This window comes from Culex pipiens, chromosome 3 (genome assembly GCF_016801865.2).
Source record: "Culex pipiens pallens isolate TS chromosome 3, TS_CPP_V2, whole genome shotgun sequence".
NCBI lineage: Eukaryota > Metazoa > Arthropoda > Insecta > Diptera > Culicidae > Culex > Culex pipiens.
Genome location: NC_068939.1, coordinates 92,253,771 through 92,268,609, shown reverse-complemented (window position 1 = coordinate 92,268,609; position 14,839 = coordinate 92,253,771). Strand labels below are relative to the sequence as shown.

General features: G+C 33.3%; 1 protein-coding gene across 1 annotated transcript in view; it reads right to left on the bottom strand.

Moving 5' to 3' along the window:
- LOC120420057 (eukaryotic translation initiation factor 5B) overlaps positions 1-14,839 on the bottom strand; it is a 185,885-nt gene that overhangs the window by 97,742 nt on the left and 73,304 nt on the right. Inside the window, exons 5-6 of the mRNA XM_039582968.2 lie at positions 5,064-5,140; positions 409-604 (exon numbers count right to left, since the gene is read on the bottom strand). Of these exons, the coding sequence (XP_039438902.1) occupies positions 409-604; positions 5,064-5,140 (273 nt within the window). The remainder of the gene's footprint in view (positions 1-408; positions 605-5,063; positions 5,141-14,839) is intronic.

The following is a 14,839-nucleotide window of genomic DNA, read 5'->3' as shown; positions in this document are numbered from 1 at the left end:
TTAAATTTACTCGATTATAATTATCGTTACAATCATCCTGCCGCTACTCAAGTTTGCCCTAGCTCTAGCACTAGCTTGCTTCACTGCATTAAACAGAAGGATATTGCCATTTATATGTCAAGGCAATGCGTGGCCACGGTGAATGACCAGACCATTGCAATTCACGGCGCTGCCGCGGCGCATAAAGGATGTACTAATAACCGGGGCCGTCTCGTACGTGAGCATACCCATTAAGAAGAGCGCGTTTCCCCTTCCTTCTCCTCGGGTCGAATCGTTGGTCCCCCAGAAGAAGAAGAATGCAATTAGCGTTTCATTTCATTATTAAACCGCGACATCCTTCCCGCTGGACCGGTTTTTAGCGGTGAATGAAGTTGAAGCCCTCTACCTGATGGTTTTTGCGAAACTCACCTTAAGTTTGCACGGAAACACCGCGATCGTTTTGAACTCCTCGCGTTTGCGCTGCTTGATCTCGTCCCGATAGGCCATGAATTTATCGAACAAGTGGTAGATGATGTCGGCCTGGAAGATCTTCACGCCCAGACTGTCGGCCAGTTCCTGCGCGTCACGTTCCACCTTGACGTCGAAGGCGAGGATGGTGGCGTACCTGGAATCGAACGGAGAGGGAAATCAATCACAAGTGCAGATTTACAACGAAAATGAATCGACAGCCGCCAGCTGAAGCTCGACCGAGCCTCAAGAACATGTATTAACCAGCAAAATAGAACCATATGGACCCCCGCGCGAGAACGAACTCTTCGACGAGCAGGGATTATCCCAATCGATCATGTCACCCATTTGTGTGATCTCCCCTGCAAAGCCACATCATAGTTAGCGCGCGAGCACGTCAACGGTTGTTCGGGCAAAAGTGTAACGCAAAAGACACCCCCACGAACTTGCTGGCTGAGATGCGTTGGAGGAATGCCGTGTGCCGTGAGTTTCTGTTCGCCCAGGTTCGTGAGGTATCACGTTGTGGAATACGGAGCTTGACAGACAGGCAGCCGATCGAGTGAGCTGGTTGTTAGGGAGTAAAGAGAGGGACTCCCACGAAACTGTAATGCGACGACAGTTTTTGGCTCCTACACGCAGAGTTTGTACGTGTGCTGAGCAGGGTGTTCAACTTAAACAGTTATCCATACATTTTGACGATTTTCCCATAAAAACTTCAAGGGCTTAGAGGGAGGGGTTCCCGTGGTCAGAATGAGCTCAAATTTGGAATAAAGCCTAGTGATGGGATAATCTTTAATTTCAAGGGGTAGCCCCGAAGAAGCCCGGGTTTGGACCACCCTAGTGCTGAGTATATTTTAGTTGTTGTTGTTTATTAAACTAACCAAAAACTAAAGAATGAATTGAAGATATTTTAATAAAATAAGCAGCGATGCGGTACATAAGTTATGCCTAAAACACATCCAATTGGCAACTTCCCAGTGATAAATTTACCTCGGGGCTCCAAACCTCCATATTTTCCATCAAGGCACATTAAAACCCATTATGGTACACTAAGATTAGCAACTTATTTTTTTTATACGCGGGTAAAATTATATGGGAAACATATAGTTGGACAATTTTCTAATTTAGTTAGGGTGTTCCCATACAGTATTACCGTCATCAGGGGTGACATTGGGTCTCGGTGGTGAGATTGGGTCATACAAATTTCAGTATTTTTGTATGACTCAATCTCACCCTCCAGACCCCATGTCACCCTTGATGACGGTACATTGAAAATTAGAAATTCTCTACCAACTCACACGAAATCGGGAAAAGTTGTCCCGACCCCTCTTCGATTTGCGTGAAACTTTGTTCTGAGGGGTAACTTTTGTCCCGGATCACGAATCCGAGGTCCGTTTTTTGATATCTCGTGACGGAGGGGGGGGGGGGGGGCTACGACCCCTTCCATTTTTGAAATGCGAAAAAGACATGTTTTTCAATAATTTGTAGCCTGAAATAGTGATCAGATGGAAATTTTGGGTCAAAGGGACTTTTATGTAAAATTGGACGCCTGATTTGATAGCGTACTCAAAATAAAAAAACGTATTTTTCATCGAAAAAACACAGATAAAGTTTTAAAAAAAACTCTGCAATTTCCCGTTACTTGACTGAAAATTTATTTGGAACATGCCATTTTAAGGGAAATTAAATGTACTTTTCGAATCTACATTAACGCAAAAGGGCCATTTAATAATTTAGAACAAAAAAATCATTTTAAAATTGTGTGTTTTTCCTAATTTTGCAGGATTATTTTTTAGAGTGTCAATATATTCTACAAATTTGTAGAGCAGATAATTACAAAAAATGCGATTTTACGAAAAAAATGTTTTGAAAAAGTTAATATTTGCGATTCTCTTTGTTTCGTCGTCCGTGTCTGTCGCGGGTGACGATGAACGGCCCTGATCGACGACGACCAACTTTTACAAAACTTTTTTTTCGTAAAATCGCGATAACTCGTGATGCTTGTAAGCAAACCCTTTATGTTTATAGGGGAAAGTGAGGCAAGTCGGTCAGATTTTTTTATAATCATCTTATTCCAGGTCTTGACTAAGACTTTGATAGAACAAGTTTTAAAAAATCCTGTTTTTCAATGTAAAAAATGGATTTTAAAATTTTTGATTTTACGTACGTTCTACTCAACTAGTGGGGCAAGAGGAACAATGCATGAAACAGCATGTTAATCACTTAGATATATCAGATTAGAATGTATTTGAAACGTTTTTTTTTTTCATTTTTGATCTTATTAACGAAAAAAATTTTACTTAGATGATAAAAAGTAAAATTTCATAATATCACTATATTTTGCATGGACAATTTTTTTTAACAATTGTTTGTTTCCCACTAAAATATGTTGTTGCAGCAATTCGTAATTATTCCATACTAAAAATCCATATGGTACACTTGCCCCATCTGGATAAGATTTTTTAAAAGCTCTCTACAAAAATAACCAAAAGTTAAATCATACTTTATAATAGGTGCAAGTCATTGGTAGGGACACTACTGATCTAGGAAAAATAGCATTTTGATAAAATGAGCCTTAAAACGAACCCTAAGCCTTATTTTGCACATTCCAAATATTATAAGAAAACAAAGGTTTTGAAAAAAAACTTCATTAAATCATATGCCCCTTGGCGTTTACGTCGTTTTGCGGTTATGTGGTAGTAGAATCAGCTAATTGCATTGCTAGCAACAATTCCTCATACTGGAAATAATCAAAATTGTAAAAATTACGGACATACGAGCGATTGTTCCTCTTGCCCCATATGGTCGTCTTGCCCCACCTTTCCCTATATCATTTTTTTGTAATTGGCTACTCTATAACTTTGTAAAACATTGTTACACTCTAAAAAATAACCCTGAAAAGTTAGAAAAAACACGAAATTTTAAAATGAAAGAAAAAATTCTAAATTAAAAAAATGACCCTTCTGAGTTAATATTGATTCGAAAATTTCATTAAATTTCCATTCAAATGACATGTTGCAAAAAAATATCACAGTCGAGTAACGGAAAATGGCAGAGTTATTAAACTCTATCTTTCGATGAAAAATACGGTTTTATCGGAATTTTGAGTACGCCATCTAATCAGGCGTCTAATTTTACATAAAAGTCCCTTTGACACAAAATTTCCATCTCAACACCATTTCAAGCTGCAAATTATTGAAAAAACACCTCTTTTTTCGCATGTTCAAAAAGGGAAGAGGTCGTACCGCCCCTCCGTCTCTAGCTATCAAAAAAACGGACCTAGGATTCGTGATCAGGGACAAAAGTTACCCTTTAGGACAAAGTTTCACGCAAATCGAAAAGGGGTCGGGGCATCTGCTGTGTGAGTTGGCGGAGAATTACCCATATTCACTTCTCCACCAAAATCGAAAATGGATTTCATTTGTATTTTTTTATTTGGCTCAAACTTTGTGGGGGCCATTCTTATGACCAAAGAAGCTATTTTGGAACGTAAATATTCGAAAATCTGTAACTTTTGAAGAAATTTTCTGATCAATTATCTTTATTTTTCACAAAAAAAAACTCAAATTCCCAAAATACGTATTTTTTATTTTTGAGATTTAATATGTTTAAGGGGAAAACCCACAATTTTTGAGCCGTAGAAAAGTATAGTCAAAAATTCTGCCGCCGAGTTAGGTCGTTGCAAATATTTTTCAAAGTTCGATATTTTTCAAAAAACATCAAAATTTTCAGCAAAATAAAAATTTAATTAACTGAAAACAATCTAAAGAGCATTTTTTTCTGCATTGATAACACCACCGTCCAACAAAAGAGCGACGAACGATGATAATTGATTGGCAGCACCTGTACGCGTAAGCAGAAATGTTTCCCCAAGAAGAAACGACATTTAACACCGGTATTTAGAACGTTAAAAACTGCAACCGCTTCCAACTTAACTGCAAAGCGATGTAAACGTGATAACAGGCTTTCGTATTTCGTGGCTTCTTCGGGGTGAGGTGTTCAAGACGCGTCATTCCTCATCCAAAGCGCGCACATTTGCCGGTTGTAAAAGCCACATCCGGTGCGCGCAAACTACTTGACTTTCGGGCCCATAAAACCAAACACTTATCGTCGCGTCGGTTCTTGTTCTTGGGCAGAGACCAGACTTAAGCTATACTTCCAATCATTACGTCGCGAGCACTTGCCCGCACACGGAATGCTAATGCGCAGAGCCCCTTCGCGCACTTGAAGCCGTAAAATTTGCGGGTGCTTCCGAAAATCCATTTTCGAACCGAAAACATTTTTATCACCAAATTAAACCCATTTGCGGCATCGAGTCGCGTCAGCCTGCACTTAAGCTTTACGGTTTACGGCTAATCCTAGAACGGTCGCGCGAGTTTCGACTGATTTAATGGGCCCTGCTGCATGCCTTACCGGTTTATCGAGATAGACCCAAAAAAAATGCAGTAGCACCACCGAAAACGTCATCATGCGTTGCGTGGGATGATGCGATTGTCTTTGCAGGGAGTTTGGATTTCGGGGAGAGATACGATCGTTACGATCGACGTTGGTCGTAAATTATATCGAAACTATTTTACACTGAAGAAGGGCAAAACAAATGGATCGGAAATACTCACTGATTCTCGTGCTCGAGCATGGTGGACGCCTTCATGACATCTCGTTTCACCACAGGACCAATTCGAATACCAGAGTACTGTAAAGATAAAGAAAGAGAATATTTCCATTAATGAAATATTAACATAATAAGTTAACAGATAACGGCAGTATAAATCTCTCAAAATGTCAAACAAAATTTTCGAATTTAAGTTATCACTAAGCTGCTCAATGGTCAGGTTGAAAATCCTCGCAAAAAAAAACAATAATAATAGTTCCGAGTGATCATAATAAGCCTTATTATTCCAATAAATCAAAGAAAACCGATCCTGGACAAGCCCAGGCTGAGCACCTCAAATGGCGCGCGTTCTAATCCAGCCAACGGAAAAGGCTTGGCAACATTCCAACGCGCGAAATGTGAAGAATTCAAAGCGGGAGGCTTAAAAGTCGCGAGAAGCCATAAACAGGAAAAAAACGCTTTTAAAGAAATTAGCAGCAATCGCGGTTGTCATCCGTGGCGCCAGTGAGTTTTAACAGTTTTGAAGAGTGTCGACATAATGGGAAGGGGGGAAACCACGATGACCACCAGTCATCATCGCCGAGGAGACTCAATTTTGCTGATAAATTGGCTCATCGAAGTACCTGATTGATTTGGGGAGTCGTAAAAGAAGGTGAACGATTGGGATGGCGCCAGCAATTTAAAGCGCCATCGTTTTTGGTGACTTCAAATCGATCAAAACTATTTCACATTGTTTGAAAATGATCGATTTTTTCATGTAATCGTAAAATTCGTACGAAATTGAATCGCCACCTGACACAAAGCGTTTGATTCCGATGCGACCGTCAAGGAACGCACTCGAAGTTGAAACGAACGAAACCGACCTCGGCTCTCAAGCAACCGCTCGCCACGAAGGCCATCTTTCTTTCTCTCTCATCTTTAAACTCTCTTTTTTTTCTTGCTCTTGCGGTGCTGTATGGTGACAACAATCATTTGAATACAGTCATGGTTTCGTTAAAATGACAAACGATTGTTCTCTGAGCGAATACATTTCCTGGTGACTTTGCGGTGCGTTCATTCCGGCGTACAAAAGCAGGTTGTCAAAGTCAGACTGGCGCAGTGTAAACGAACAAAGGGCTCAGCTAGCGTTCACGAAAATGTCAGAATTTCCAAATCATCATGATTTCAGACTGCAAACTTTTGAAATAAACACTTTTTTCAAATGTTCAAAAATGAAAGGGGTCATACAACACATCCATCACGAGATATCTAAAACGGACCATAGATTTGAGATCAGGTATCCTTAGGATAGAATTTAACGCAATTCGAAGAGCGGTCAGGGCAACTGCTGTGTGAATTGCGAGAGAATTAACCATATCTCAGTGAATTATTTGTAAAATTTTCTGATCCGCTCTTTTTTTTCAGAAAATTCATAAATCTAGACAAATATTCGAAAGGACGTTATTATGAATTATTAGCATTTTTTAAATGTTGTCCTTTAAATTCAAAAATAAATGGTAGAGGATCAGAAAATTTAAAAATTATTCATTTATTTTTTTCAAATTAAACATTAAAAATTTTGAATCCTATTGGCATTTCATCACCGTCGTGCTAACTTGTCGTACGTGCATTTTGGGCCACAATGAGTTAAGAACGCCATTTTTTGCAGCTCACAATGCCTCATCTTTTGACCTTCACAGATCCTCAAAATTCGATTTCAATCCTGAGATATTCAACGAAATCCGAAAAAACTCCGTGCATTTTTGTCACTTTACAAATGAAAGTAGTTTCAATCTTGTCGTGCTATCTTGTCACTCCCTGAAAATTGATGTAAGTGCGACAACTGGCCAAAGGGATTTCAGGTCAGAACGTGTTTGACGCACGTACACGTAAACATTTGTAATTATAACTCGGGACTCCAGCAACCAACTTCAACCAAACTTCGGGCACGGCGTGTTTTCTTGAACAAACTTTTCAGGAAAAAAATAGTCATCGCTACTTTCAAATGTGTCTTATAGAACATTTTCTCAACTTTCCAATGCTTCTGAGAGCGAAATGATTCATCGAGAAATTTCTGAGATATCTATTTTTTGGAAACTTAAAAATAACAGTTCTGGAAACTTGTCAAATTATGTGTTTTATGTGTCAAATATTCATCAAAATGTGCAAAATAGGATAAGAAACAACTTTGCATTAAATTGCAAATCGCTAAACATTTTAAAAATAATATTTTAACTGAATTTTTGAATATGTGTGATTTATTTAGAAATTAAAAACATAAAACCGTGATAAAATATGTTTTTTATATGAAATAAAAAATTATTACATAATTATTGTGTACAAGTACCGTACCGTATTTTTTTTTTTTTTTTGATGATTTGAGATTGTAAAGGTTATTTTTGATTTTTTATGAATAAATATGATATTTCCTTAATCAAATATGAACCAGGAACAATGGAACATGGATACAAAACATGATTTAAAATCGAACATGTATTGCAAACAGACATGCATCGGCACTATGAGCTCTTTTTAAAAGCACTCAGCTTGTTCTAGATGGCATTTTCGTTTAAAGCAATGTTATGCTTGTTGCTAGGTAAAAATCTCTTGTTTTTGGCTTGAATAATGTGTAGAAAACATTGGTTCATTGAAAAACCCGATTTTAGCTATATTTTCATGTAAATGTTCTCTTAAGCTCTCAAGAAGAACTTCTTAAAAGCTCTTTGAGTGCAATTAAGAGTTCTCAACCTATATCTCAGTTGGGTTTCAAAATAATCTCTCAAGGTCTTCGGGAGCCTAAAAGACAAGCGTAATTAGCGTATTCTAATCACTGGCACAACATGCTGGGTATCTTCTAAGTGAAATGCCAAACAAGTTCTTCTAAAAGAGGAGTTAGAGCGGGCCAAACATTAAATATTACGCTAATTTGAAATGTTAGTCTTGATTTTAAATTTTAGAAAATATTTTTTTCGAAAAGATCGGAAAATTTCACGAATGTTTCATGTTTTAACATTGTAAATCGGACCTATAGTTGCTGAGATATCGACATTAGAAAATGGTGGGTTGTTTGGGTGAGACTTAGAAAACATCAATTTTCCTGTTTTTTAGCCTTTGCATAGCAATATCTCAGCAACTGTGGGTCGCATCAACAAAGTTCAATAAAGCAAAATATAGAGAATTTTCTCAGCTTTTCAAAAATATTTTTTTCAAAGGTGGGCAAACATGGGCACTAATTATAAAAAATGAAAAACTGCGACAATTTTCAAAAAAGTTACCTAAAAATGGCTATAACTTGAAAACGGTGCACTTTATCAAAAATTCACTAAAGTACTTTTTGATTGCAAATTCGATTTTACATCGAAAAATGAAGTTGAAAAAATTTTGCGACCGATATTTAGATTTTTTGAAAAATTCAGTATTGATTCAAAAAATCATAACTCGGTCAAAGATTTTTTGCCCATTCTGGAAATTTCTGAAAAGTTGGCATTTTATGTCCTCTAAAACATATCAAAAAATAAAAAAAATTAAAAATAGTGTTTTTTTGCAAATCAAGTTTTAGTGACAAAAAGTTAAATAAAAAATCACCAAATTTTTTTTTACCGTGTAGCATTTTTTTTCAGTGTAGTCCATATCCATACCTACAACTTTGTCGAAGACACCAACTCGATCAAAAAATTCCTTCAAAAGATACAGATTTTTGAATTTTCACATATCATTTTTGTATGGACAGCTGCCAAATTTGTATGGAAAATTATATGGACAAACTAATAATGCAAATTGGCTTCTTTGGGCATACCGAAGGCACCAAAAAAGTTTCAGCCAGATTAAAAAATACAAAAATTAAAATTAAAGAAAAAAGACCGATTCCGTAGAGAACTGCTCATATTCAAAAAATCGGTTGAACTAAATTCTAGAAATGTTCAGCGTATTGCCTTATATTGCACATTTTAATGAGTAAATGTCACACATCATTTGACAAGTTTCACAAACTGTTAATAAAAAGTTTCCAAAAAGGAATTTAGAACAAAAAACTAAAAAAATTATATCTCCGAAATTTCTCGATGAATCATTTCGCTCTTAGAAACATAAAAAAGTTGAGAAAATGTCCTATAAGACACATTTGAAAGTAGCTATGACTATTTTTTTCTCCTTAAGGTTGCCCAGAAAACACGCCGTGCACATAATGGTCAGCCAAACAAAACGTGTTTGTTATTGTTTACATTGCGTGCTTTTGTTTTTGTTTATTCAAGGTCAAACAAAAACACGTTTTTCTCGGAACGTCGAAATGGCGGGTGCAACAAGATAGCACGACGACATCGATTTGAAAAATTGAGGACAATTTGAATGGCACCTTAAAAACATAAATTGTATTGTTTCTCTGTATTGAAATGGCTTTGTCTCAGGAACAAAAGGACAATATAAAATAATTCGATTTTTTATGAAAAACTCTAATGTTTCCAGAATAGGTCACTTAAAACAAACGACAGATTGATGATTTTTTGTCAAATTGAATTGAAATTGATTATAATTAGGTTGTATAAAAAAACATTTTAAGGGCACCTACACATCAAAGAAGTTGTTGTCTTCTTATTCCGAAATTGTCAAACTTACGGACCTGCGAATCTGCAACATGCTGATTTAAAAATGGTCAAACTTGTTGCAAATTATGTTGTAGACAGTACTTTTAGTGGATGAATAAAAAAATATTCGATAGTGCCCGAAGTTTTGAAGATACTAAAAAGTATTTAATAAAAAGCTATGTGCTAAAATCTCTGGTTCATGTGTTAAACAATTGCATTGCACTGAGCTTGAAAACCCATGAAGTTGGGTTTGTTATTCTGAGTCAGTTCCCCCTCGACAGAAAACCGACTCCCCGACTCTGATTCAACTTCCTGTGCGCAATGTGTGTGTGTGTGTTCATTTTGTTAGCACGTTGAAATCCGATAGCCTCCGAGCATTAAAGCTAATTCCACGAAATTTTCGATGATACCATCAAATCAATCGGAAATTCGTTGGCTCTTCTCGGCTTAATTAATTCAGCAGTTATTATTGGATGCGTGTCCGAAAAACCAGCACACAAGCACACAAACACACGTGTGCCTTCTTCGCTCGGTATGACTCGCTTACACTTGCCGCAGAGGAAGCCCTTCAAAGTCGTTCTCCGGCATCAGCTATAACTGACTTGTACCGCCGGCCACCGCGCATCATGCATATCATTAGGGCTTGAAGTTGAACCAACCGACATAAATTCATGAAAGAGCGGATGAACGCAAGCTATAGCGCTTCCCGGATGGGACAGGTTTATATCGGCGGTTGGCATCGTACTGAAGTCTCGAGAGAGGCCACACCACACGAAGATTGGCCGCCGTGCCGGTGGCCGAGAGTTCTCCCCAACGCTCCGTGATCGGAGTGGTCAAATTTCCGGGGAAATTGGCTGGAAACTTCCTAGAAGATATGTGACTGCGAATGGGATACTGTTCTGAATACACAGCTAAAAAAGTAGTAATTCAGCTGCGTGTAAAAGGACTGGGTGTAAAATAAATATTGCATTTTTTTATGAAATTTTATGTGATTTTACACTCTGAAATATGTAGCCCATCAGTATGGGAAACCTACTTGACCGAAATGTGAAGCTCATATATGCGTTTATCCAGCTCTATTCCAGCTATTCATCGGTCTGATGGCCGAGTGGACTAAGGCGCCAGTCCTTACTGTTGGTGCTGGATTTGAATCCCGTCGGTTGCAACTTTTTTTTGTGTTTGCAAAAATTGTACATGCAGTGTGTAATATTAAGTGTTTATTTTGACCAAGGTGATGTGCATGCTTTTGCATGCGATTTTACCATCGGATTTTTTGCTGTGTAGTCCTATCAGAATCGAGTCGATCGACTAAAATCGATTAGAAAATACCCCCTCAAAATACATAAATGTACTAAAACACAAAATACAAACTTTCATTCCCGGGCATAAAACTTACAACCAGGGATGGCCAAGCCCTTTACCGTTGACGTTCCTCGGCAGATCAAACGAACCTCGAAACAAACAACGCCAGCAGTAGCAGCTCCAGCAGTCATCATAATCGTGCCATGACAAACCTAAATCCCTCGTGACGGCACAGATCAAAGACCAGGCCGCGATGTTTGGGTGACGTGGTGACAGCAGAATTTCTGATCCAATCTTTCTAATAATGGCGTCGCCGTCGTCGGTTCTTCAGCAGGTCGATAAATTTATTCCCCACGGAGAGCCGGCCACGTACCTGACAGGGCCGGCGGCCACTTTTGAACCCAGCCCGGTCCGACGACGGTGGTGACGAAAGGCCATTGTTTCTTCGAATTGAATGCATCATAATTTGTCATTTTCCCAACGGATTTAGCCGGTCTTACGCCCCAAACGGGTAAGAAATAAATCAGGTTGGTACCCACCACCGAACGGACATTACGACGAGGGTCAAACCCGTATCGGAATTTGGCCAGCGGGGTGACATCATTCCCACCACCACCAAGTCTTCGCCCCTAAAAAGGGGTTACGACAAAGACAAATTCTTTTGTCACTGCTGTGACTGTGGCGGCGCAATGATGATGGACGTGACCGGACTCAACGTCCGGTTTTGCGTTCTTTACGGCCGGCCTCTCGGTGGCCGAGATCGCAATACACTGACTGCCGGCGATCAGACACACTTCGTTCCGCACCGGACGTTTGCGACACTTTGGAACCGTCGATTAATTTTGAAAAAAAAAAATCAATGTATTTTTATATTTTTGTATTTTTGTATTTTTGTATTTTTGTATTTTTGTATTTTTGTATTTTTGTATTTTTGTATTTTTGTATTTTTGTATTTTTGTATTTTTGTATTTTTGTATTTTTGTATTTTTGTATTTTTGTATTTTTGTATTTTTGTATTTTTGTATTTTTGTATTTTTGTATTTTTGTATTTTTGTATTTTTGTATTTTTGTATTTTTGTATTTTTGTATTTTTGTATTTTTGTATTTTTGTATTTTGTATTTTTGTATTTTTGTATTTTTGTATTTTTGTATTTTTGTATTTTTGTATTTTTGTATTTTTGTATTTTTGTATTTTTGTATTTTTGTATTTTTGTATTTTTGTATTTTTGTATTTTTGTATTTTTGTATTTTTGTATTTTTTGTATTTTTGTATTTTTGTATTTTTGTATTTTTGTATTTTTGTATTTTTGTATTTTTGTATTTTTGTATTTTTTTATTTTTGTATTTTTGTATTTTTGTATTTTTGTATTTTTGTATTTTTGTATTTTTGTATTTTTGTATTTTTGTATTTTTGTATTTTTGTATTTTTTGTATTTTTGTATTTTTGTATTTTTGTATTTTTTGTATTTTTGTATTTTTGTATTTTTGTATTTTTGTATTTTTGTATTTTTGTATTTTTGTATTTTTTGTATTTTTGTATTTTTTGTATTTTTGTATTTTTGTATTTTTGTATTTTTGTATTTTTGTATTTTTGTATTTTTGTATTTTTGTATTTTTGTATTTTTGTATTTTTGTATTTTTGTATTTTTGTATTTTTGTATTTTTGTATTTTTGTATTTTTGTATTTTTGTATTTTTGTATTTTTGTATTTTTGTATTTTTGTATTTTTGTATTTTTGTATTTTTGTATTTTTGTATTTTTGTATTTTTGTATTTTTGTATTTTTGTATTTTTGTATTTTTGTATTTTTGTATTTTTTTATTTTTGTATTTTTGTATTTTTGTATTTTTGTATTTTTGTATTTTTGTATTTTTGTATTTTTGTATTTTTGTATTTTTGTATTTTTGTATTTTTGTATTTTTGTATTTTTTGTATTTTTGTATTTTTGTATTTTTGTATTTTTTGTATTTTTGTATTTTTGTATTTTTGTATTTTTGTATTTTTGTATTTTTGTATTTTTGTATTTTTGTATTTTTGTATTTTTGTATTTTTGTATTTTTGTATTTTTGTATTTTTGTATTTTTGTATTTTTGTATTTTTTGTATTTTTGTATTTTTTGTATTTTTGTATTTTTGTATTTTTGTATTTTTGTATTTTTGTATTTTTGTATTTTTGTATTTTTGTATTTTTGTATTTTTGTATTTTTGTATTTTTGTATTTTTGTATTTTTGTATTTTTGTATTTTTGTATTTTTGTATTTTTGTATTTTTGTATTTTTGTATTTTTGTATTTTTGTATTTTTGTATTTTTGTATTTTTGTATTTTTGTATTTTTGTATTTTTGTATTTTTGTATTTTTGTATTTTTGTATTTTTGTATTTTTGTATTTTTGTATTTTTGTATTTTTGTATTTTTGTATTTTTGTATTTTTGTATTTTTGTATTTTTGTATTTTTGTATTTTTTGTATTTTTGTATTTTTGTATTTTTGTATTTTTGTATTTTTGTATTTTTGTATTTTTGTATTTTTGTATTTTTGTATTTTTGTATTTTTGTATTTTTGTATTTTTTGTATTTTTGTATTTTTGTATTTTTGTATTTTTGTATTTTTGTATTTTTGTATTTTTGTATTTTTGTATTTTTGTATTTTTGTATTTTTGTATTTTTGTATTTTTGTATTTTTGTATTTTTGTATTTTTGTATTTTTGTATTTTTGTATTTTTGTATTTTTGTATTTTTGTATTTTTGTATTTTTGTATTTTTTGTATTTTTGTATTTTTGTATTTTTGTATTTTTGTATTTTTGTATTTTTGTATTTTTGTATTTTTGTATTTTTGTATTTTTGTATTTTTGTATTTTTGTATTTTTGTATTTTTGTATTTTTTTGTATTTTTGTATTTTTGTATTTTTGTATTTTTGTATTTTTGTATTTTTGTATTTTTGTATTTTTGTATTTTTGTATTTTTGTATTTTTGTATTTTTGTATTTTTGTATTTTTGTATTTTTGTATTTTTGTATTTTTGTATTTTTGTATTTTTGTATTTTTGTATTTTTGTATTTTTGTATTTTTGTATTTTTGTATTTTTGTATTTTTGTATTTTTGTATTTTTGTATTTTTGTATTTTTGTATTTTTGTATTTTTGTATTTTTGTATTTTTGTATTTTTTGTATTTTTGTATTTTTGTATTTTTGTATTTTTGTATTTTTGTATTTTTGTATTTTTGTATTTTTGTATTTTTGTATTTTTGTATTTTTGTATTTTTGTATTTTTGTATTTTTGTATTTTTGTATTTTTGTATTTTTGTATTTTTGTATTTTTGTATTTTTGTATTTTTGTATTTTTGTATTTTTGTATTTTTGTATTTTTGTATTTTTGTATTTTTGTATTTTTGTATTTTTGTATTTTTGTATTTTTGTATTTTTGTATTTTTGTATTTTTGTATTTTTGTATTTTTGTATTTTTGTATTTTTGTATTTTTGTATTTTTGTATTTTTGTATTTTTGTATTTTTGTATTTTTGTATTTTTGTATTTTTGTATTTTTGTATTTTTGTATTTTTGTATTTTTGTATTTTTGTATTTTTGTATTTTTGTATTTTTGTATTTTTGTATTTTTGTATTTTTGTATTTTTGTATTTTTGTATTTTTGTATTTTTGTATTTTTGTATTTTTTTATTTTTGTATTTTTGTATTTTTGTATTTTTGTATTTTTGTATTTTTGTATTTTTGTATTTTTGTATTTTTGTATTTTTGTATTTTTGTATTTTTGTATTTTTGTATTTTTGTATTTTTATATTTTTCTATTTTTGTATTTTTGTATTTTTGTATTTTTGTATTTTTGTATTTTTCTGTTGTTGTTGTTCAAGGTCACCCTCGCTGACGGTACCACCTAAATGATTGCCAACCCATGTTCCCATTCCACAT